General features: G+C 45.5%; 1 protein-coding gene across 1 annotated transcript in view; it reads left to right on the forward strand.

The window, feature by feature from the left end:
* The first annotated feature begins 695 nt into the window (after window positions 1-695).
* The window catches only part of LOC144499475 (von Willebrand factor A domain-containing protein 3B-like), a 207827-nt gene continuing 184051 nt past the window's right edge, over window positions 696-24471 (forward strand). Inside the window, exon 1 of the mRNA XM_078221465.1 lies at window positions 696-771. Within this exon, the coding sequence (XP_078077591.1) occupies window positions 696-771 (76 nt within the window). The remainder of the gene's footprint in view (window positions 772-24471) is intronic.

The following is a 24471-nucleotide window of genomic DNA, read 5'->3' on the forward strand; positions in this document are numbered from 1 at the left end:
ACATTCACACGGTAATTACCCCAATTTAAATCAAAAGATTGTATCGTTTTTGGTAATGCTTCAAGAACAGTTATACACATTTTCTACAGTGCATAGTATTAAACCAACATGGGTCAACTATTTTATAATTGTTGATGGAAACTGATAATAACTTCAAAATCTCTAATTCTTTCTAATCTCTGCCCTCCTCTCCCAAAGGAGCAGATGTGTAGGGGCTTGGCGACTTGGGTATCGGGCAGACCTTCAATTTCAAGTTCAAGATCCAAGTTCTCACTCAGAATAGGCAGTTGTGGCACGGTGGCACAGAGGATAGCACTGCTGCCTCACAACGCCAGGGACCTGGGTTTAATTCCTGACTTGGGTTACTGTCTGTGCGGAGTTTGGCCACATAGAAAGCCAAATGCGGGCAATTGGGACTAGCTTAGGGGTTTAAAAAAAAGAGGGCGTCATGGACAAGTTGGGCCGAAAGGCCTGTTTCCATGCTGTAAACCTCTATGACTCTATGACTCTACAGGGATAGGGCCTGGGTGGGATTGTTATCAGTGCAGACTCCCTCTGCACTGTAAGGATTTTATGATTCTCTGAGTTCCGAAACGAACCGAGAATTGGTAGGACAAGAAATACATTTCTGCAAATAGTCTCTGTTCTTTCACCGGGCATGTATTCGTTCGGTTGCTTTTTTCAGTTGGTGGGAAATGGCCATCACTGAAATTCGCATTGAGAAGGCTGTTGCTTTAGACTTTAGAGATGCAATATGTGCTCAGATGGCAGGTAATAACTTGTCGGAAGGTAGCTTGACGCAACAATGTGTAAAGTGTAAAGTGATCACCGGTTTCTCACTCTGTGAGTCATTTCACTTTCTTTATGTCTGACCCCACCTTTGTCACCACTCCCTATTCCCAGGCTTCTTCTGATGCCACTCCAGAGTATTTATAATTTTGCTATACATGAGACATAATTAAACCTAACAAACAGGCCACAAACCAAAGATAAAAGCAAATTACTGCAGATGCTGGAATGCTTTGGCAAAGGGTCATCTGGGCTCGAAACATCAGCTCTTTTCTCTCCTTACAGATGCTGCCAGACCTGCTGAGATTTTCCAGCTTTTTCTCTTTAGGCCACAAACCTATATGTGTTGGATGAAAATATTAATGCAAGTATGTAATCTCCTTAACAGGTTTCAATGCATTGTTTAGCTTAGTAATTTTAAGACTATCCCCAGTCGAAGCCTACTTTGTAAGTAGAATATTAATAGTCACTCAATGCCACACAACTTGAGCATTGCTGAAAAAAGAGACAGTCTGTCAAAACTTTTCATCTTGTACTCATCAGGACAGATACAAAAATGTCATATTTCAAAGGAAACAATAATTTATATTGCATGGGGAAAGGATTCTAATTGGTTGGCCAGTCAGCTCTGATTGATTGCAGCATTGCTGTGGAGAATGCACCAGGGAGCTATTGTTGTTCAGCCTCTTTATTTTAAGAAAGATGCAATGCCTGGACATTTTCTTTATGCTTGCACAGGACAGGGCTCTGCATATGAATGTATGTAGCTTTGAGAAAGCTTATACAATCCCTACAGTGCAGAAGGAGGCCATTTGGCCCATCAAGTGTGTGATGACTCTTAGAAAGAGCATCTTTCCCAAGCTCTTTCCCCTGCCTACCCCTTTAAGTCATTGCAAATCTGACTGATCATCTATTGGTTAACTGTAGCACATGTGGGATTGTTCAGAAAGTGCTATCCAGTCATGAAATCACATCTAACATTAAGTTTTATTAATCCATTACATATTTGAAATCACCAATCTTTGCTCTCCTTTTTTTAAAGTTTATTCATTAGTGTCACATTAAGGCTTATATTAACACTGCAATGAAGTTACTGTGAAAACCCCCTAGTTGCCATACTCTGGCGCCTGTTCGGGTACACTGAGGGAGAATTTGGCCTGGTCAATGCACCTAACCGGCATGTCTTTCAGACTGTGGAAGGAAACCGGAGCACCCAGAAGAAACCCACGCAGACACGGGGAGAATGTGCAGACTCCGCACAGACAGTGACCCAAACTGGGAATCGAACCGGGGTCCCTGGTACTGTGAGGCAGCAGTGCGAATCACTGTGCTACCATATTATGTTCTGAGTTCTGCGCGCACAGGCTGATTGAGTGCAGTACTAAGATGAGTGCAAGACTGCATTTCATTTTTTCGGATATACTAAAATGCGAATGCTGTTGAGTTGGGAACGAAGTTGCATTCCAAGCATTATTTTTAATCATTCCAGAGATCTTTATCTCACTTGTAGTTGCAGCACTTTTGAGTCTTACAATTGTGAAAAGAAGTTGCAAATCTGAACCTTATCTTCACTCTGTGGGTGTACCCTGCAACCCCTAAACCACCATACTATTAAAAAAACCTAATTGAGTTCAGCAGTGCTCACTGCTGGGACAACAAGGGAGCCCTGAGGAGAAGAACATGGATACTGGAATTAGGGATAAGACAGTGGATTTTGTTTGGGTGGGATCAGGGATCCTAGGGAAGTATGGCGGGGTGTGGGTGTTAGTTGTTGGGGCAAGTCCGTTGTTGTTGGGGGGGTGGGAGTTGTTCCTGTTGAACACTGGACACCCCACCACCAAAGGATGTACCCCACCTCTTTCCTGATGTTTATTCCCAGGTTGGTGAAAGAGGCTGGCTGGCCTCCTTCATTTCGCCTTGTCAGCCACAAGTATTATTGAGACAGAAGTGGAAATAAGCCATTAATTGTCCATTATTTGGCCAATTCAGTGCCTGAATAGGCCTAAGGGCTGAGGCTAGCCGATGCCTCACCTGCCCACCGTATTTTGGGACAGATCGGGTGCGGCGAGGGGTGGGGGGGGGGGGGGGGGGGGGGGGGTGGGGTGGGGGGGGGGGGGGGAGGGGGGGGGGGTTGGTGGGTGGGGTGGGGGGTGGATGGGCAGAAAGCTGGAGGGCCAGCCACCTGTTCTATAGTGGGTTAGCTCATGTTGGCTGAATGGCTGGTTTCTGATGCAAGAGTGACGCCAACAGCGTGGGTTCAATTCCTGTGTCAGCTGAGGTTATTCATGAAGACCCCACCTTCTCAACCTTGCCCCTCGCTTGAGGTTTGGTGATCCTCAGGTTAAATCACCACCAGTCAGCTCTCCCCCCTCAGAGGGGTGAGCAGCCTAAAGTCATCTGGAACTATGGCGACCTTACCTGTGACTATTATGCGTCCTACATCTGGCCTGCAAATACATCATTGGGAATTGTAAAACTCTTCCTTCATAACAGTTGCTTTCTGTTTGGTCTGTTGCTCTAACATCTTAATCTGATCCTATCTTCCTGGTTAACTGCCAGGAAGATCAGATAAGGAAACTCTGAACAAAAATAATGTTAAACTGAAAATAGAACTTGATTCCCTTACATAAAATCTGAAATTATTGGTTTGAAACTACTTTCTTTCACTTAAGCTGCCTATTTTACTGTGAGATGCGCAGACCCAATGAGTGGATACCAGGCCCCCAAATTCCAATGAGTGGACGCTAATTTTGTCACCTGTTTATTGAAAGTACCTACCAGAATATGGAAACCCAGTTTGGGGCAAAGGGAAGCAGGTACAGCTTAATTCTTTATTTGGTGGTAACAATGCTGCAGTTTTCTCCCAGGATTATGCATGCCTGACTGATGGTGACTATGCGTGTCAAATAACTTGCTCAGCAGCTTCGCTGGGATATGAACAGAATTTCTCTCACAAATCTCAGCATTTTAGCCAGCCCCTCTACACACAGTAAACTGCATATGCAAAATCCATCTGGACACCAGTTTCAAAACTGCCCAACATGACCACAGGCATCTCTGTGGAGGGGTTTAACCCCCATAATGACTGGCTATCTTGCAGCTGCAGTCTCTTTTAATTTTTCCCTGCTGAATTTTCCCGTTCCGCCCACCACGGGAATTGTAGTGGGCTGGAGGTGGGGGGGGGTGGAGGTCCGTTGACCTTGGACGGGATTTTCCGGTCTTGGAGCGAGCACAGCCGCAAGATCCTGTGCTTAAAGTTTTTGAAAATTCTTCAGAGTGTTTTGCTTGCACAAGCCATCTTGAGTCACTCTCTTTGTCTCTCTCTCTCTGTCTCTCGCTTTGTCTCTGTCTGTCTCTGTCTTTCTCTGTCTCTCCTATCTACGATGTGGAGATGCCGGCGTTGGACTGGGGTAAGCACAGTAAGAAGTCTCACAACACCAGGTTAAGCCAAGGTTAGCCAAGTTCCGCACACATGAGGACGGCCTAAACCGGGATGTTGGATTTATGTCACATTATCAGTAACCCCCACAGCTTTCCCCCTGATCTTGCAGAATCTTACTAGCTGTTCTGTCTGGAGACAATACACATCTCTTTAACCTGTGTTTAATGTTCCCTCCACCCACATTATCTGTACCTTTAAGACCTGGCTAGCTGTAGAGATTTGCATTCTAATTAGTATTCTGTAACTTGATTTTTGTGTCTCTGTGCACTGTTGGAGAACAGATTTCCACTCCATCTGACGAAGGGGCAGCGCTCCGAAAGCTAATGGTATTTGCTACCAAATAAACCTGTTGGACTTTAACCTGGTGTTGTGAGACTTCTTACTCTCCTATCTACATCAGCAGGTTCCAGTTATCATGGTGAAGCTGCAATGTGATAGCGCAGAGGACCTCCTCCTGGGGCCCTTCAGCCTTGGGAGCTTGGTCTCTATTTTAATTGGACAGGGAGCTCAGAATTGACTGCCCTCTGGATCCTGACGTTGGCATGCTTGGGTTCCTGACCCATATTTCCTCCAGATAGTGGGATCGGAAGTTCAATGCACAAATGAAATTTCAATCGAACATTTCAGTACTCAATTCCAATTAAGTAACATCAGCCTGAATCACTGGGCAGAATTTAATGCATTTACTTCTGGTATGTTGGGTGCCAGGAGTTAATTTAATCAGGCAGGAGGACGGTGGGTGGGGACCCTGCCGCTTTCCCCCCTCCACCCCATTTAAGTCCCTCTTAAGGGCCACATCCCACTGCCACAGGTATTAACACAGCAGCAGATTGGTGAGGGGAGGGGGGGTGGGAAATGGTAGTGTTGAGGGGGGGGGGGGAAGGAGGATGAAATCACTCTGTAGCGAACACAACAAGAAAACCCATGCAGACTTGCTTGCACACCTCCTTGTTCAAGGTAGTGCCTGATCGAGGGACCAATCAATGAGAATGGGGGCACCCGATGACGGCCACCCCCCTCTCCCACTTGTTGCCGAACCTCCTCCCTGCGACCCTGACCCAGCGCCCTGCCATGGCGTACGCCTGGTCTGGGATCCAAAGAAGATCCTAGGCCTTGTACCAGCAGCAGCCACAGCGTCAGTTTAATAGGGCCTCTGATTGGCCAGCAGGTGGCCAGTAGCTCATGGCGGTTGGGACTTCCACCCCCGGGTCCTTGGTCCCAGGGAAGGCTCACCGTGTGCCCGAGTGGCACTTAATTTAGCGGACAATTCCTAAAAAGGAGACATGAAGCAAGGACCCCATCACTCCATTAAATACTGCCTGTTAATTGTTTCTCGCTCCACAGGTCCTGCTGTGTATCCCGCTTTGAAAAATGATGCCAGTTGGCTGAATCCTGCACATAGCAGGATTCACAGATGACTTTCATTTTGCTTCCATGCGTTAATTTGCGGGTTGACACTTGCAAGTGGCTCCTATGTCATGTTCCTCAAGGTCCATAAATTACTTAATTTGCATCTCCTTCCAATATCTGAGGAAATGATTTCTTGTACACTCAGTAATGGTTTGTGCTCAGCATGGCACTAATTATTTACCAGAGGTGAAAAAGCAATGTTGGTATTGATGGATATCTGACCTCAGTGAGAATAAGGTCATTTTAGCTGGTGATACTCTTTTATTTATGAAATACTTAGTACATATATGACACTGGTACTCTTATTGTTATGTGGAGATGCCGGCGTTGGACTGGGGTAAACACAGTAAGAACTTCTTACTCTTATCGTTCTCAGGGCTATTCTTCAACTTCCAAATTAATGGAATTCAATTGGTAACAGCAGCATCATCAAGATGATACATCAATAGGAGGTGCAACATGAAAAAAAAATCAATTATTCCTTTGAACAAATCTGGGAAACAGTGTAAGTTATACTACTCCAGCTTCCGCAGTCATAGGATCATTTTTGCTTCGACATCCGGAGTTATGTTCAGTTCTTTGAAAATAATCCATAAAGGGCTTTTCAGTCCTTGTAACAGATTATTAGCAGAGTTTCAGGCATTTTACTTCTGAATGGTTGAAAACTGCTTTTAGCACTGTTTGCGTGTTATTTACCTCAGATCCGCTCAGTAACTTGATTCTAGGTAGCTCCCGGTACTGATTTGGACAAACACAGGGTTGCACACCAGTAATGTTAACAGAAGGTTTTATTCAAATTATATTTTTCATTTCGGGATGATGAAAGAGAAGTGTCACAAAACTGTAACATAAAATAGGGCAGTTTTATAACACGCCATCTGTCGAGTAACCGATGAAATCCATGCCGTGTTTGTGAACCCACTCTTCACTCACCTGATGAAGGAGCAGCGCTCCGAAAGCTCGTGATTCCAAATAAACTTGTTGGACTTTAATCTGGTGTTGTGAGACTTCTTACTGTGTCCACCTATCCAACGCTGGCATCTCCACATAATAAAATCTAGGTCAATGCTGGTTACAACTCACCTAATTTTACTCTCCATCTAATCCTTTGACATTCCCACACAGCAGATTAAAATGGCCCCCAAATTCTGAAAGCTTTTGAATAGGTGCAGAAGATATTTCCGCCCATTCAACCCGTCTTTTACCAATGTTGAAAGGCCAGGGACTAAGAGGAACAGACTAATACAAAAGGGCAGAAAATTCAGGTTTAGGTGATCCTGATTGGAAAACGTCCATTATCTACTGTCATCGGAGATGATGGCCTAGTGGTATTATCGCTAGACTATTAATCTAGAAACTCATTTAATGTTCTGGGGATGCCATGGCAGATGGCGGAATTTGAATTCAATAAAAATTATCTGGAATTAAGGATCTACTGATGACCATGAAACCATTGTCGATTGTCGGAAAAAGCCATCTTATTTCCTTAGGGAAGGAAATCGGCCGTTCCTACCTGGTCTGGTCTACCTGTGGTTCCAGAGTCACAGCAATGTGATTGACTCTTAACTGCCCTCAGAAATGGCCTAGTAAGCCATTCAGTTGTATCAATCACTCAAGAAGGAAGTTTCTCAAAGGCAACAAGGGATGGGCAATAAATGCTGGCCAGCCAGTGACGCCCATGTCGCATGAATGAATAACAAAAAGGGACAAAATGTTAAAGGCAAAAGAGGGCCATTTGGCCCATCAAATCTCATCCTCGCACTGTACCGAGTCACCCAGCCCAGGATTGGACTAAATTCGGGACACCTTTACCATCTCTGTAACTCCGTCTTATCTGCAAATCTTGTTTCATTCATTTTTAATGCCTCAACAAGGTCCACCTATTTATTCTTGTCAAGGTTGTAGAATTTAAGGCTGGGATTATGTCAACAGCATCTCATTCCCAACATCGTAGCTGGTACTGAGTGCCAGTTCCACTTTCTCTCTTTTTGTCTTTTCCCATGTGATTATAGTTAAAATTCTAGGAGACAGCCACGTGTATGAAAAATATGTGCGAGGGAACCTTTACATTGGTGAATTCTGCTGTCAGCTGATATTGCAGCATCTACATCTGGCCTATTAAAGAGCCTCCTGTTTTGTTAGCCACGGTTCATTCACCTTTCCAGCTGGGTTTCTGTGACTTTGAGGAATGTATATCTGTTGTAGACCATGGAATTCTTCTTTAAATACGAGCCATTGCCTGTCTACCATCAAATTGTTTGGAGTATTTTCCCAAACCACCATAACCAACTTGCCCCTCGTACCATCAGAGTTTCCAGCAACACCGATATGGGAAAAAACATTTTAATGCGGTGACTGGTTAATGTCAAGAATGCACTGCTTGAGAATGGGGTATTGGAAGGTTCAATCATGGCATTCAGAAGGGAATTAGACATAACTGAAAAGGAAGAATGTGCAGGGTCACAGCAAGAAGACAGGAGAGCAAGATAGGTGAATTGCTTGATTGGTGAGCCGATGCAGACATGATGGACTGAATGACCTCCTTCTGTGCTATAACAACTCTAGGATCTTGTGATCCACCCTTCCAAATGGGACTAGTTCAGTTTAGGAAACCCGGTCGGCATGGATGAGTTGGGTCGAAGGGTTGACTTCTGTGCTGCATATCTCTATGACTCTGAGGCTTGGATTTTCTGGCCATGCTTGCCCCAAGACCGGAAAATCCCCCACGAAGTCAACAGACCTTTGCATGGTCCTGTCCCACCTACTGCAATTCCCATGGCGAGTGGGGACGGGAAAATCCCGCCCTATGACTCTAAATCAGTCCGACCGTTATTGCACACCCTTAGCAATAACATTAACTGATTCATGTGCTATCTGTAGGAATTTCCCTAACTTGCCCCAAATTATTTTTGCACACTTCTCGTCAGTGGAGAAGCGCAATCTTTTTAATGTCTGCTTACTCCAGTTTTCAGGACTAACACTCTTGTGCTGCACACTCAGGCATGTTGATTTAGATTGATTTCTGTATGCACAGAAATTGGTCTATTTTCTGGCTCTTCTTCATGATCAGTTTCTATATTTTCCTTTGTAGCATTCTTAACCAGTTTGTTAACAACGTAACTAATACTAATGTGGCCTGCTGGAGATTGCAACTCAGTTAAAGCATTGTACTGTCAGAGATCCACAAAGAAAGATCCAGGCAGATATAAAAGAGAAGATAGGTTAGGCAGATGAATACTATCAGTTTTGTTGTCATTTTAGTTCTGTAATGATTTCAACCATCTGCACTGGGGACTTTCCAATACTTTGGCACATGTATAAACATGACTAATATACAAACAATAGCATTCCTCACTTATCTTTTGCATCGTTGTTTTATAAGCAGATATATTTGGATCGCCTCCATGAGACTTTAAAGAATTTAACTTTTCTTGTGTTGTGCAATATTAAATATAGTTTGGGTGTATGTGAACCTGGAGTACATCTACACTGCAGCTGTAATTCTGGGTGTATGAAAAGCCTGGAGTACACTTACACTGCAGCTATGACTCTGGGTGTATGTGAACCTGGAGTACATTTACAGTGCAGCTGTAACTTTTTTTTTATTCATTCATGGGACATGGGCATTGCTGTCTGGCCAGCATTTATTGCCCATCCCCAGTTGCCATTGAACTGAATGGCTTGCTAGGCCATTTCAAAGGACATTGCTGTGACTCTGGAGTCATATGTAGGCCAGATCAGGTAAAGACGGCAGTGGATTGGGGCAGCACGGTGGCACAGTGGTTATAGTCATACAGGTTTACAGCATGGAAACAGGCCCTTCGGCCCAACTTGTCCATGCCGCTTTTTAAAAAAAATGTAACTACTAGGCTAGTCCCAATTGCCCGCATTTGGCCCATATCCCTCTATACCCATCTTATCCATGTAACTGTCTAAAAGACAATTGTACCCACCTCTACTATCACTACTGGCAGCTTGTTCCAGACACTTTAACACTACTTTCTCACAGTGCCAGGGACCCGGGTGCGATTCCTGGCTTGGGTCACTGCCTGTGTTTGCACATTCTCCCCGTGTCTGCATAGGCTTCCTCCTGGTGCTCCAGTTTCCTCCCACAGTCCAAAGATGTGCAGCTTAGGTGGAATGGCCATGCTAAATTGAGGTGTCAGGGAAATGAGCAAGGTAAATATGTGGAATAACGGGGATAGGGCCTGGGTGGGATTGTTGTTGGTGCAGGCTCAATGGACCGAATGGCCTCCTTCTGCTCTGTAGGGTTTCCATGATTCTATGATTTCGTTCCCTAAAGGACATTAGTGAACCAGGTAGGTTTTTCCGACAATCGACAATGGTTTCATGGTCATCAGTAGATTCTTAATTCCAGATTTTTTTTATTGAATTGAAATTCCATCATCTGCCGTGGCAGGATTCAAACCTGGGTCCCCAGAACATTAGCTGAGTTTCTGGATTAATAGTCTAGCGATAACACCACTAAGCCATCATCTTCCCTCTTGCCTTGGAAATAGCTAGGCCCTTCTTTCCTCTATGACGTCCAACATCCAGTCCATGGCAGTGTCCAGGAACCTTGGGGTGACTCTTCTTGCAGTCATATTCCTGACTAAAATGACAATGGGTGCTGCAGTGAGCGGTTAAATGCTGCTCCCACTTGTCAAGGGCTAACAGCTGATTCCTGACTCCCAGAGAATCACGCCCCTGTGGAATCGGCAAATCAGCGTGATTCATGTGTGGGGAGAGATGGCCTATTTAAATATGTTGAATCAAGTGTGTTCAGTGCTGCTAATGCCAGTGGCAAACATCCCAATTTTCCTGCTGGCGGGAACACTTAGACACAAAGAACAAAGAAAACAAAGAACAAAGAAAATTACAGCACAGGGACAGGCCCTTCGGCCCTCCAAGCCTGCGTCGACCAGGCTGCCCGGTTGAACTAAAACCCCTTACCCTTCCGGGGACCATATCCCTCTATTCCCATCCTATTCGTGTATTTGTCCAGATGCCCCTTAAAACTCACTACCGTATCCACTTCCACTACCTCCCCCCGCAGCGAGTTCCAGGCACCCACCACTCTCTGTGTAGAAAACTTACCTCGTACATCTCCTTTAAACATTGCCGCTCACAACTTAAACCTGTGCCCCCTAGTAATTGACTCTTCCGCCCTGGGAAAAAGCATCTGACTATCCACTCTGTCCATGCCCCTCATAAAAACTGGAGTTTATTTTTGGACTCGAAACTGGAGAATCGCGCCCATAGTGTCCAACATTAGGTGTGATCTTGTGATTAGACAATATTTGTTTAATAGTCCTCAGTGTGCTAAAAATTACACTGACAACAAATTTAAGCTTGTCTGTTAAGGTCACAGTGTGGTGCATTTACACATACTGTAAGCTACATATGTTAATACAGAAGAGCCTGTTTCTTCACATACAGAATGAACAGGTACACACATTGCGCCTATTTCAGCTAAACAAAATAAATGATATCTATTCAATGGTTCATTCTTCAGGACAATGCCTTTACCAGTTAGAGCCTAGCTGCCTGCTTTAAATTTTCAAACAATGTTAACTGTTGCCCATCATTAATTGGTACATCCACCATGGCAATGTCTGTACCAAAAAGGATCCACTTTCCAACCAATCAGCACCCTCTCCTCGTACAGTATAATATTGTTGTTTCCCCTGACATTGGCATTCTTGTGACTGTCCTGATGAGTGCAAGACGAAGAGCTTCAACAAAATGTCTTTTTTCATTAATACTTCAGTTCTGTACTACCAAAAGACAACGTGAAAGATGTTAATTACTGATTATCAACCCCTCTGGCGCTGAAAATTAATGATTAAAAGTGTGGGGTCTCAATCCTTCAGGTTTTAATTGTTGCTGGAGTATCTGAAAATGTCACATCCTAAATTTAAGTTTTTTCTTTACTTTTTCTTTCTCTCTCTTTTTCATCCATACCACCCCCTCACCACCCCCCCCCTCCCCTCCCCCGCCGCCTTAATCCAACCTTTCACTCCTGCTCTTAATTCCACTTTGTGTGCTTGGTTTGACAGTGAATTTCCCCATTCAAATGTATGTTTCCTCAGTCCTTAAGTGATTAATTTCACAATCCTTCAATCTGACTGGTTAATGGACATACAAGGTACTTTCCTTGTTTAGTCAGGTTCCAAATGATTGGCTTACTTCATTGTGCCGTATTTGCCACAGCTTGCATGCAGAAAAATTACAGAACCTGAATGTGCAAGAGCCTAAGTAATGGCAGAAATTGTTTGATTTTCAGCAAAGTATGGTTCATCATTACTTTCAAAAGGACCGATGTTTACTCTGTTCCAACTAGGCCCATAACCTCAGATGGATTTTGAAAGAGTTGTGAGTAAAAACAGTTAGCCGTTTGTGTTGAGGGTTGTTAGCTCTTCAATAAGTTCTAATTAATAGTTAATAGGTTCTTATTCCAAGCGTTGATTATTTTTTCTGTCAATCTTTCCCTAAGTTAGTGCTTCCAACCTGACTGTCTGCCCCTCTACCTCAGCTATGTTTGCGGCCGGGTGTCCCTGAAAAGGGACCATGCAATGTCCGAGGGCACAGTTGATGCCTGCTGTGCCCGCTGGGCACCGCAGGGACTGGGCTGTATTATTGACCCCGTTAATCACATTTTAATTTGATATTTTAAGTTTCCTTTCCGCTTTGTCTTTTGTTTCGGGCAGTTCCCCTCCTTTTAGAGAGCTGCCCCTTTTGAGTTATCCCTAAGTTAATTTGATTTCGTTTATTTGGTTGGACAACAAAAGATGTCCCTAAGTTAGTGCTAATTTCATTTTTAACCAGCTGTTTGAAGCTTATTTTGTGGAAACACTGATGTAATGGTATTGTCACTGGAGTTGAAATTCAGAGTCCCAGGGTAATGCTCTGAGGACCTGGGTACAAATCTCACCACGGCAGATAGTAAAATTTGAATTATAAAAAAAAAATCTGGAATTAAAAGTCTAAATGATGACCATGAAACCATTGTGCTTGTTGTAAAAACCCATCAGGTTCACTAATGCCCTTTCTGGAAGGAAATCTGCTGTCCTTACCTGGTCTGACCTATATGTGACTTCATATCCATGGCAATGTGGTTGACTCTTAACTGCTCCCTGAGCCACAGAATTCAAGGGGCAATTAGGGATGGCCAATAAATGCTGGCTTCGCCAGTGGTTGGGATGCCACATCCCAAGAATGAATAAAAATAAAATTGAACTTCAAGGCATTTCCTGAAGTAATTCTCCAAGTATATATATCTTTTCAGGGTGGCATGGTGGCACAGTGATTAGCACTGCTGCCTCACAGCGCCAGGGACCTGGGTTTGATTACCAGCTTGGGTCACTGTCTGTGTGGAGTTTGCACGTTCTCCCCGTGTCTGCATGGGCTTCCTCCGGGTGCTCCGGTTTCCTCCCACAATGCGAAAGATGTGCTGGTTAGGAGCATTGGCCATCTTAAATTCTCCCTCAGTGTACCCGAACAGATGTCAGAGTGTAGTGATTAGGGGATTTTCGCAGTAACTTCATTGCAGTGTTAAGGTAAGCCTATGTGTGACACTAATAAATAAACTTTAACTTTAAAACTTTTTCTATAACCCACAGAGAGCGCGAATGAGAGAGAGAGGAACAGAGATTAAAGGCAGAATCTATCCAGACCCACGGAGGTAGAATTATAGAATCCCTACAGTGCAGAAGGAGACCATTCAGCTCATCAAGATTACACTGACACTCCTACAGAGCATCCCACCCAGCTCCTATTCCTGTAACCCCAAGTATTTAATCTGCTAATCCCTGTAATTTATACATTTTGGGGCACTCAGGGAAGATTCCGCATGGGCAATTCAACTAACCCGCACATCTTTGGACTGTGGGGGGAAACTGGAGCACCCGGAGGAAACCCACGCAGACATGGGGAGAACGTGCACTTCTATTTTTCCACTTCTCCATTCCAGCTCTCCTTCTTTCCACCTCCCCCCGCCCCCCCCTCCCCTCTCCCCCCCCCTCCCCTCCCCCCCCCCACCCCGCCCACCGCTGCCTCCAGTGTAATTGCCACATTCCCCAGGCAGTCCTTCAACAATCTGTTCTGCCATTCTCGCATTCTGATCACTTAATGGACACTCTTAGCACCTTCTCAGCCTTCTGAATCCTCCTTTACATTCCCTTTGCCCAATTCCACATCCCCCCCCACCCCAATAGTATAAATCTCTGCTGATTCTCTTTGCTGTTAGCTCTGATGAATGGTCATCTAGAGTCAAAATGATAGCTCTATTCTCTCCTCACAGATGCTGTCAGACCTGCTGAGACTTTCCAGCATCTTCTGTTTTTGTTTCAGATTCCAACATCTGCAGTATTTTGTTTTTTTGACAAAGTATTGGACCCTTATTTCACATGGTCCATTTAAATTTACATTCTGTGCATGGGTTGGTGGGCAGGTGTAAATCTCAACAGGTGGATAAATGGCCACCCGGGGAGTTTCAAAACACTTCAGACTAATTTGTTGATCGGGAGATGGTGGTAGCAGTAGTTCAGACAGTAACAACAGTTTAACGTAGCGTAACTTAGTTTTCTGAGCAACCTTTCAGAGACCTGCCATCACAAGTGAGTGTACAAGAGGGAAAGGACTACTTGGGTGGCCTGCAGCCACGGGTGAGCCTTGTTTGACTGAGAAGTCCAGGCTGAAGGGGGACCGTCCAGTGAGGGAGGTACCAGGAGAAGGAAGGAGAGTAGGCCACGCTCAGGAGACGCTGTGACCTGCAGACCAGACACCATGGGCAGGATTTTCAATCTCGGCTGAAAATGGCTTACCCCCCAAGCAAAGCCGGCTGTTAGTGAGCAAGTTCCTTAAGGTTGTTCTTTTTCCTCGTCGCCACTGAAATAATTCCTCAGAGGCCATTGTCCCTTCACCAGATTCCCTTTCTTTACAAACCCAATTCCACTCCTCGAGTGCTTCTATTACACTGTCAAAGTCCAGAGTGCCAGAGGACCTGACACCCCCATTTTTATACACAGTTGAGGCTCCCTGATTGGGCAGACAATTATGATCTCAATCAGGGAGCTCATACTCCAAGGGGCCAACCTCATGTGCCTCATTGAACTCATTACACCCCACCATGGCGTGTTTTGTGGCAGCGGGATCTTCTGTTTTCACCGCTGCCGGGGAATCCATGGCGGGGATCCGCTATCGGTGGGACTGGAAGATCCTTTTGGTGGGGACAGTCATAAACTCCCACCCCTGATATACCTGGTGCTGTTGCAAGATGGCAGAGGCAACCATTCACAAGTGTGAGGTTGAAGAAGTCCTTGTTCAGTGGGAAAGGTGTACAGACAGCGGCTGAACTGCCTCCAGCTGTCACAGTGTCAGTACTTTTTATCCTAGCCACAGTGACACCTATATGAAATATGATGGTGGAAGAGTTACATTCCAACCATGCCGGAGAGATGCCTGTTGCATTGAATCTTTTACACTGCAGATTCCTTCCAGGAATTGCCGGGTGATCTGTGTGGCATCTTGCAGGGCGCAGCGCATCACTGCTGTTTGAACTTCGGAAGTGAGGGCGGCCAAATTTCCACACACATCAATGCATTAACATGCAAATAATCTGCTCCAGTGATTTGATTTTTGATTTGATTTGATTTATTATTGTCACATGTATTAACATACAGTGAAAAATATTGTTTCTTGCGCGCTATACAGACAAAACATACCGTTCATAGAGAAGGAAACAAGACAGTGCAAAATGTAGTGTTACAGTCATAGCTTGAGTGTAGAGAAAGATCAACTTAGTGCAAGGTAGGTCCATTCAAAAGTCTGACGGCAGCAGGGAAGAAGCTGTTCTTGAGTCGGGTTGGTATGTGACCTCAGATGTTTGTATCTTTTTCCCGACGGCAGAAGGTGAAAGAATGTCCGGGGTGCGTGGGGTCCGTGATTATGCTGGCTGCTTTGCTGAGGCAGTGGGAAGTGTAGACAGAGTCAATGGATGGGAGACAGGTTTGCGTGATGGATTGGGCTACATTCACGACCTTTTGTAGTTTCATAGAAATCATAGAAACCCTACAATACAGAAAGAGGCCATTCGGCCCATCGGGTCTGCACCGACCACAATCCCACCCAGGCCCTATCCCCGTATCCCTACATATTTACCCGCTAATCCCTCTAACCTACACATCTCAGGACACTAAGGGCAATTTTTAGCATGGCCAATCAATCTGCAAATCTTTGGACTGTGGGAGGAAACCAGAGCACCCGGAGGAAACCCACGCAGACACGAGGAGAATGTGCAAACTCCACACAGACAGTGACCCAAGCCGGGAATCGAACCCAGGTCCCTGGAGCTGTGAAGCAGCAGTGTTAACCACTGTGCTACCGTGCGGTCTTGGGCAGAGCAGGAGCCATGCCAAGATGTGATACAACCAGAAAGAATGCTTTCTATGCTGCACCTGTAAAAGTTGGTGAGAGTAGAAGTGATGGTGATGAAAGGGTAAATATTGGCTAACACCACCCTGGTCTTTGTCAAAATAGAGCCATGGGGGTTTTGACATTTAACCGAGAGAGGGGACACAGTGCCTTGGGTTAACATCTCATCTGTGACAGTGCAGCACTCCCTCAGTACCACACTCGGAGTGTTAAGCCAAAATTTGTGCGCTCAGGTCTCCGGAGTGGAACCCACATTCTTCAGACTCAGAGGTGAGAGTGCTACCAAGCGAACCACAGCCATCACAATTGTTCAGGTTTCCAGGATTAACAATATTTTAGCTTTGACATTTTCAGTGAGCCATTTAATAGTTGATAATCTTCTATAATTTGAGTCCCCTGTCACCTTTGAAAGCTAAAAAAGCCTCAGATTTTCCAGACTTCCTCATATTGCAGCATTCTGATGCTGGGAATCCACCTCCTGACGCTTCCCTGCAGTGTTTCTGGAGGTTGAATGTTCCCCTTGTTCTGTGTTAGGCTGGTTCCACGGTGCAATTGCACTCACTGTTCCCATTGTGTAAATAGGAAATAAAACTCTACACTGATAAAAATATACAGTTATATGTACCATCATAAATAAGGCAAGGAGAATCAAATTCTTAAGAAAAATACACAGAAAATGCACGGGGCTTCCAAATTATATTCAGACAAAACCAATTTATCTCATTCACCTGCATTAGAAGTGAAGACAAAACCTTATCTCTGAAGAGGGCTCATCCAAACTCGAAATGTTTAAAGTTTTAAAGTTTATTTTAAAGTGTCACAAGTAGGTTTACATTAACATTGCAATGAAGTTACTGTGAAAATCCCCTAGTCGCCACATTCCGGCGCCTGTTCGGGTACACTGAGGGAGAATTTAGCATGGCCAATGCACCTAACCAGCACGTCTTTCGGACTGTGGGAGGAAACCGGAGCACCCGGAGGAAACCCACGCAGGCACGGGGAGAAGGTGCAAACTCCACACAGACAGTGACCCAAGCCAGGAATCGAACCCGGGTCCCTGGTGCAGTGAGGCAGCAGTGCTAAACATTGGCTCTATTCTCTGTCCATGGATGCTGTCAGACCTGCTGAGATTTTCCAGCATTTTCTGTTTTTGCTCTATCCCAATCTTCTTTTTCAGAGGCCATTAGAAATCTTGGGGATGTGGATTTAAACGAACCCGCTTGGGACGGGATGAAATTGACCCCCTGTTTTACACTCGGCCTGGGGTTACTTTCAATTCATTTCAGCGGAAAGTGGCAAGGTGTGAATGTGAGAGCCAATCCAGTCAGTAGTCCATCGAATGAGTTAAGTTAAAACGATCTCCTTGCCCTGCCATTCTCTATCCCTGTGGCTGTTACTTGCACCTCTGCCTTTCTTGAACTGTTTATTTCTCTCTCTCTCTCCCTCATTGTTGTTTTATTCCTCAGACCAAAAATTCTTGCTCGATAACTAAATACCAAGGTGAGTCCACTCCCTTTGTGCAAGTACAGTGTAGCAGGAGTCTCAGCCATTCTAGCCCCTGCTTAGTTCCCAAACCCCAGCGATAGCATCATTTTCATTGCCTGGGTGAGTATAATTGTCACGAACCTGGCTGATGTTAACTGCGAGGGTGGTGTATAGTTTTGTCTGCAGGAACGGTGTGAGGGGCCACATGTGATACCCAGTGAGAACAGTAACAGTCATAGTATAACACTTATTAGAGACTATTACAATTTGATTTGATTTGATTTATTATTGTCACATGTATTAACATACAGTGAAAAGTATTGTTTCTTGCGCGTTATACAGACAAAGCATACCGTTCATAGAGAAGGAAACGAGAGAGTGCAGAATGCAGTGTTACAGTCATAGCTGGGTGTAGAGAAAGATCAACTTAATGCAAGATAAGTCCATTCAAAAGTCTGACAGCAGCAGCAGGGAAGAAGCTGTTCTTGAGTCAGTTGGTGCGTGACCTCAGATTTTTGTATCTTTTTCCCAAAGGAAGAAGGTGGAAGGGAGAATGTCCAGGGTGCGTGGGGTCCTTAATTGTGCTGGCTGCTTTGCCGAGGCAGTGGGAAGTATAGACAGAGTCAATGGATGGGAGACTGGTTTGTGTGATGGATTGGGCTACTTTCACGACCTTTTGTAGTTCCTTGCAGTCTTGGGCAGAGCAGGAGTCATACCAAGTTGTGATACAACCAGAAAGAATGCTTTCTATGGTGCATCTGTAAAAGTTGGTGAGAGTCGCAGCTGACATGCCAAATTCCCTTAGTCTTCTGCGAAAGTAGAAAAAAAGACACATAGACACAAACAGGATTATAATGATCTAAGACAGTTACGTACAAGGCTATTAAACACACCCACACAGTTTAAATAGGAATTACCCTTTTGATCCAAAGTACATTTACAAGGACTTCCCTCTACCCAAACAATATTCAATCCAATAGATCTATAAGTAGAGGCCAGCTTATAGTTGCCACACTGTATACACTTGAGCAGCGATTCTGGGGAACGTCTCTGTCTTGGTTCAACAAAGATATGGGTTTTAACTGGCTCCACAAAGGTTTTCAACACTCTTGCTTCTGGTCTGCTAACTAGCACCGGCTTACTAGCTGGACTCTATACCTCAGGCTGTTAGATGGAATCTGCCCCCTGCTTCCAAGACAGAGCTTGCCAATTATATCATTGTTTTCCTTTGAAGATTCCCTCGGTATATTTGACTGTGTCCCTTCAGCTTCTTCCTTGAATTGTGCAATTGTCTACCCAAAGTGTTTCCTACAAGCAGGACGATGTACTTATTTAAGTCTGTCTCCAACAGATAATCTCCTAATTGGGATTCACATCCTGTGAAATGTAGGGGATTTTCACAGTCACTTCATTGCAGTGTTAATGTATGCCTACTTGTGACTAATAAATAAATAAACTTTGTAAATAAAAATAAACTAAAAATATCTTTTGAAATGCTGGTGGCTGTGAACTTGCTGGCACATTCATGGCAATAATAACTGGTGATGAACTGCCAGTGGGATATCGCAGCAGCCACCTTGATGGTAGAGGGAAGCTCCGAAGATCCATACCTCTTCCGTTCTCCTGCAAGCTGGCCCCTTTCAAAAAATGATCACTCTTTAGCTGGACGCAATACAGTTCACAGACACAGTGAGTTCCAGTGAATTTGGGAACTCTTCCTGCCATGTCCTGTTGACATGAGGGTGAAGTGGATACTTGGCGGGGTCGGGGTGGAGGGTGGTGCTGGATGAAATATCCTTCCATGCCACCCCCCCTCTATAAAACGATGGGATGGAAACCATGAGACAGAGTCCATCCCCTTTTCTGGTGCCAAATGTCCAGTGAGATTCCAGCTGGCTACCGATCTTTAAATTCCTTGATCTTGTATTCTGCCTGTCCATGGAACTCCAGCTCAATTCCGTCACTGCAATTAATTTCATTACTCTGGGGGTGCCCTAGTTTCCTCCCACAGAGCAAAGATGTGCAGGTTAGGTGGATTAGCTATGGTAAATGCTCGGGATTATAGGGATTGGGAAGATACTCTTTCAGAGAGTCGGTGCAGACTTGATGGGCTGAACGGTTTCCCTCTGCAGTCTAGAGATTCTATGGATTCTATGAATTAGGGAGAAAAATGTCTAGAACTGGAATCTACCTTTTTAAGCATTAGGTAGAGTAGTTCCTGTATTCTTGTTGTTGCATGATTTGATGTCAGCGAACAGGGTCCATGTGCTACTTGTCAGTTTTAATGCCTCCATTTTGCCTCATCGCATTACTGCAAACATTTTTATGTTCCCTTTCTTTAAGCAGGGAAAAGGCATAAGGGGAAGCAAATGGTATAAAATGTTAACAAAGTTTGCAACTTTACTATTTAGACGCATTTTTGCATTTACTCTACAGAGGAATTGAAATCACCAGAATGGACTATTGTATGTATTGCCAAAACCTTCTCTTAAATAATGGATATTAACCCATTACATATTTGAAATCATTAATCTTTGCTCTATTTTTTAAAGAAGTTTATTTAATAGTGTCACGAGTAGGTTACATTAACACTATAATGAAGTTACTGTGAAAATCCCCTAGTTGCCACACTTTGGCACCTGTTCGGGTACACTGAGGGAGAATTTAGCATGGCCAATGCACCTAATCAGCACGTCTTTCCGACTGTGGGAGGAAACCGGAGCACCCGGAGGAAACCCATTCAGACACGGGGAGAACGTGCAAACTCCACACAGACAGTGGCCTAAGCCAAGAATCAAACCCAGGTTCCTGATGCTGTGAGGCAGCAGTGCTAACCACTGTGCTACTGAGCCACCTTCGTATAATGGCTACAAGCACTGGACGTTCCGGTCTACTGAAGATCTCAAACATTGGGGCTGGTGATGCCCTGATAGAACACAGAGAACATAGAAAAAATACAGCACAAACAGGCCCTTCGGCCCACAAGTTGCGCCGGTCATGTCCCTACCTACCTAGGCTTATAATTAGGCTTACCTATAACCCTCAATCCTATTAAGTCCCATGTACTCATCCAGAAGTCTCTTAAAAGACCCTATCGAGTTTGCCTCCACCACTACTGATGGCAGCCGATTCCACTCATGTCTGAGTGAAAAACCACCACCACTCTCTGAGTGAAAAACTTACTCCTGACATCTCCTCTGTACCTACTCCCCAGCACCTTAAACCTGTGTCCTCTCGTAGCAGCCATTTCAGCCCTGAGAAAAAGCCTCCGAGAATCCACCCGATCTATACCTCTCAACATCTTGTACACCTCTATCAGGTCATCTCTCATCCTTCGTCTCTCCAAGGAGAAAAGACCGAGCTCCCTCAGCCTATCCTCATAAGGCATGCCAACCACTCCAGGCAACATCCTTGTAAATCTTCTCTGCACCGTTTCAATCATTTCCACATCCCTCCTGTAATGAGGCGACCAGAACTGAGCACAGTACTCCAAGTGGGGTCTGACGAGGGTCTTATAAAGCTGCATCATTATCTCCCGACTCCTAAACTCAATCCCTCCATTGATGAAGGCCAGCACACCATATGCCTTCTTAACCACCTCCTCTACCTGCGAGGCCGATTTAAGAGTCCTATGGACCCGGACCCCAAGGTCCTTCTGATCCTCTACACTGATAAGAGTCTTACCCTTGATATTATACTCCTTCATCCCATTTGACCTGCCAAAATGGACCACTACACATTTATCCGGGTTGATGTCCATCTGCCACTTCTCTGCCCAGTCTTGCATCCTATCTATGTCACGCTGCAGCTTCTGACATCCCTCCAACCTATCCACAACACCACCAACATTCGTGTCGTCGGCAAACTTACCAACCCATCCCTCCACTTCCTCATCCAGGTCATTTATGAAAATGACGAACAGCAAGTGTCCCAGAACAGATCCCTGGGCACTCCACTGGTGACCGACCTCCATTCAGAAAAAGACCCGTCTACAACCACTCTCTGCCTTCTGCAGGCAAGCCAGTTCTGAATCCACAAGGCAACAGCCCCTTGGACCCCATGCCCTCTCACTTTCCCAAGAAGTCTTGCATGGGGGACCTTATCGAACGCCTTGCTGAAGTCCATGTAAACCACATCTACTGCTTTTCCTTCGTCAATGTGTTTAGTCACATTTTCAAAGACCTCCACCAGGCTCATAAGGCACGATTTGCCTTTGACAAAGCTGTGCTGACTACTTTTGAGCATACTAAACTTCTCTAAATGTTCATAAATCCTGTCCCTCAGGATCTTCTCCATCAACTTGCCAACCACTGAGGTTAGACTCACCGGTCGGTAATGTCCTGGGCTATCCCTATTCCCTTTCTTGAATATAGGAACCACATCCACAATCCTCCAATCCTCCGGAACATCTCCCATCTCCATCAACAACGCAAAGATCATCGCCAGAGGCTCTGCAGTCTCTTCCCTCGCCTCCCACAGTAACCTGGGGTACATCCCATCCAGTCCCGGCGACTTATCTATCTTGATGCTATTCAAAATTTCCCACACATCCTCTTTCTTAATGTCCACATACTCAATCTTTTCAGCCCACCTCAATCCTGCAGTACAATCACCCAGGTCTTTTCCCACCGTGAATACCGAGGTAAAATATTCATTAAGCACCTCTGCTATTTCTTCCGGTTCTGTACAGACTTTCTCACCTTCACCTTTTATAGGTCCTATTCCTTCACATCTCATCCTTTTACTCTTCACATATTTATAGAATGCCTTAGGGTTCTCCTTAATCTTACCTGCCAAGGCCTTCTCGTGACCCCTTCTGGCTCTCCTAATTTCTTTCTTAAGTCCCTTCCTACAAGCCGTATACTCATCTAGATCCCTATCATCGCCTAGCTCTCTGAACCTTTTGTATGCTTTCCTTTTCTTTCTCACTCGGTTCAGCGCAGCTTTCGTGCACCACGGTTCCCGTATCCTACCAACACCTCCCTGTCTGATCGGAACGTTGTCATGCAGAACTCCAGACAAACAATCCTTGAAAATCTGCCACTTTACTTCAGTACTTTTCCTCGAGAATGCCTCCTTCCAATTTATGCCTCTAATCTCCTGCCTGATGGCTTCATATTTCCCCTTACTCCAGATAAACACTTTCTAGCTTGCCTGATCCTATCTCTTTCCAATGCTAGCGTAAAGGAGATAGAGTTACGTCACTATCCCCAAGATGCTCCCCCACTGAGAGATCCAACACCTGTCCAGGCTCATTAGCCAGCACCAGATCGAGTACAGCCTCTCCTCTTGTAGGCTTATCCATATGCTGTGTCAGGAAACCCTCCTGAACACACCTAACAAACTCCTCCCCATCCAAACCCCTTACCCTAGGGATATTCCAATCGATGTTTGGGAAATTAAAGTCTCCCATCACGACAACCCTGTTATTCCCACATCTCTCCAGGATCTGTTTCCCTATCTGCTCCTCAACAGCCCTGTTACTATTGGGCGGCCTGTAGAAAACACCCAGCAAAGTTATCGACCCCTTCCCGCTCCGAACTTCCACCCACAGAGACTCCGTAGACAATCCCTCCACGGCTTCCACCTTCTCTACAGCTGTGACACTATCCCTGATCAGCAATGCTACTCCCCCCCCCTCACTCTTTTGCCTCCCTCTCTGTCCTTTCTGAAACATCTGAAACCCGGCACCTGAAGTATCCAGTCCTGTCCCTGTCCCCAAGTCTGCGTAATGGCCACCACATCACACTTCCAAGCATCGATCCACACTCTAAGCTCATCCACTTTATTCACTACACTCCTGGTGTTAAAATTGACACATCTCAAACCTTTGGTCCGAGCTCTCCCCTTCTCCATCACCCGTCTATTCTCCCTCTTACACTGTCTACAATCCTTCTCTATTTGCGGGCTAACCTCCTCGCTCTCAGTCACCTCATCACGATTCCCTCCCCCCAACTTTTCTAGTTTAAAGTCTCCCCAGTAGCCTTAGCCAACCTTCCTGCCAGGATATTGGTCCTCCTGGGATTCAAGTGCCACCCGTCTTTTTTGTACAGGTCACACCTTCCCCTAAAGAGGTCCCAATGATCCAGGGACCTGAATCCCTGCCCCCTGCACCAATCCCTCAGCCATGCATTCATCCTCCACCTCACTCCATTCCTGCTCTCACTTTCCCGTGGTGCAGGCAGCAATCCTGAGATTACTACCTTTGCGTTCCTCCTTCCCAACTGTCTACCTAACTCCCTATATTCTCTTTTCATGATCCCTTCCCTCTTCCTACCTATGTCAGCGGTATCAATATGTACCACGACCTCTGGCTCCTCTCCCTCCCACCTCAGGATATCTGGGACGCGATCAGAGACATCCTGGATCCTGGCACCAGGGAGGCAGACCACCATCCGAGATTCCCGTCTGCCTCCACAAAAATGCCTGTCCGACCTCCTTACTGTTGAGTCCCCGATTAGAAACATAGAAACATAGAAACCCTACAGTGCAGAAGGAGGCCATTCGGCCCATCGAGTCTGCACCGACCACAATCCCACCCAGCCCCTACCCCCACATATTTACCCGCTAATCCCTCTAACCTACGCATCACAGAATTCTAAGGGGCGATTTTTAACCTGGCCAAACAACCTAACCCGCACATCTTTGGACTGTGGGAGGAAACCGGAGCACCCGGAGGAAACCCACGCAGACACGAGGAGAATGTGCAAACTCCACACAGACAGTGACCCGAGCCGGGAATCGAACCTGGGACCCTGGAGCTGTGAAGCAGCAGTGCTAACCACTGTGCTACCGTGCCGCCCGATTAATACTGCCTTCTTCCTCCTTTCCTTAGCCCTCTGAGTTACAGGGCCGGACTCTGCTCCAGAGACACAGCCACTGCTGCTTCCCCCAGGTGGGCTGTCCCCCCC

This window comes from Mustelus asterias, chromosome 10 (genome assembly GCF_964213995.1).
Source record: "Mustelus asterias chromosome 10, sMusAst1.hap1.1, whole genome shotgun sequence".
NCBI classification, from domain to species: Eukaryota; Metazoa; Chordata; class Chondrichthyes; order Carcharhiniformes; family Triakidae; genus Mustelus; species Mustelus asterias.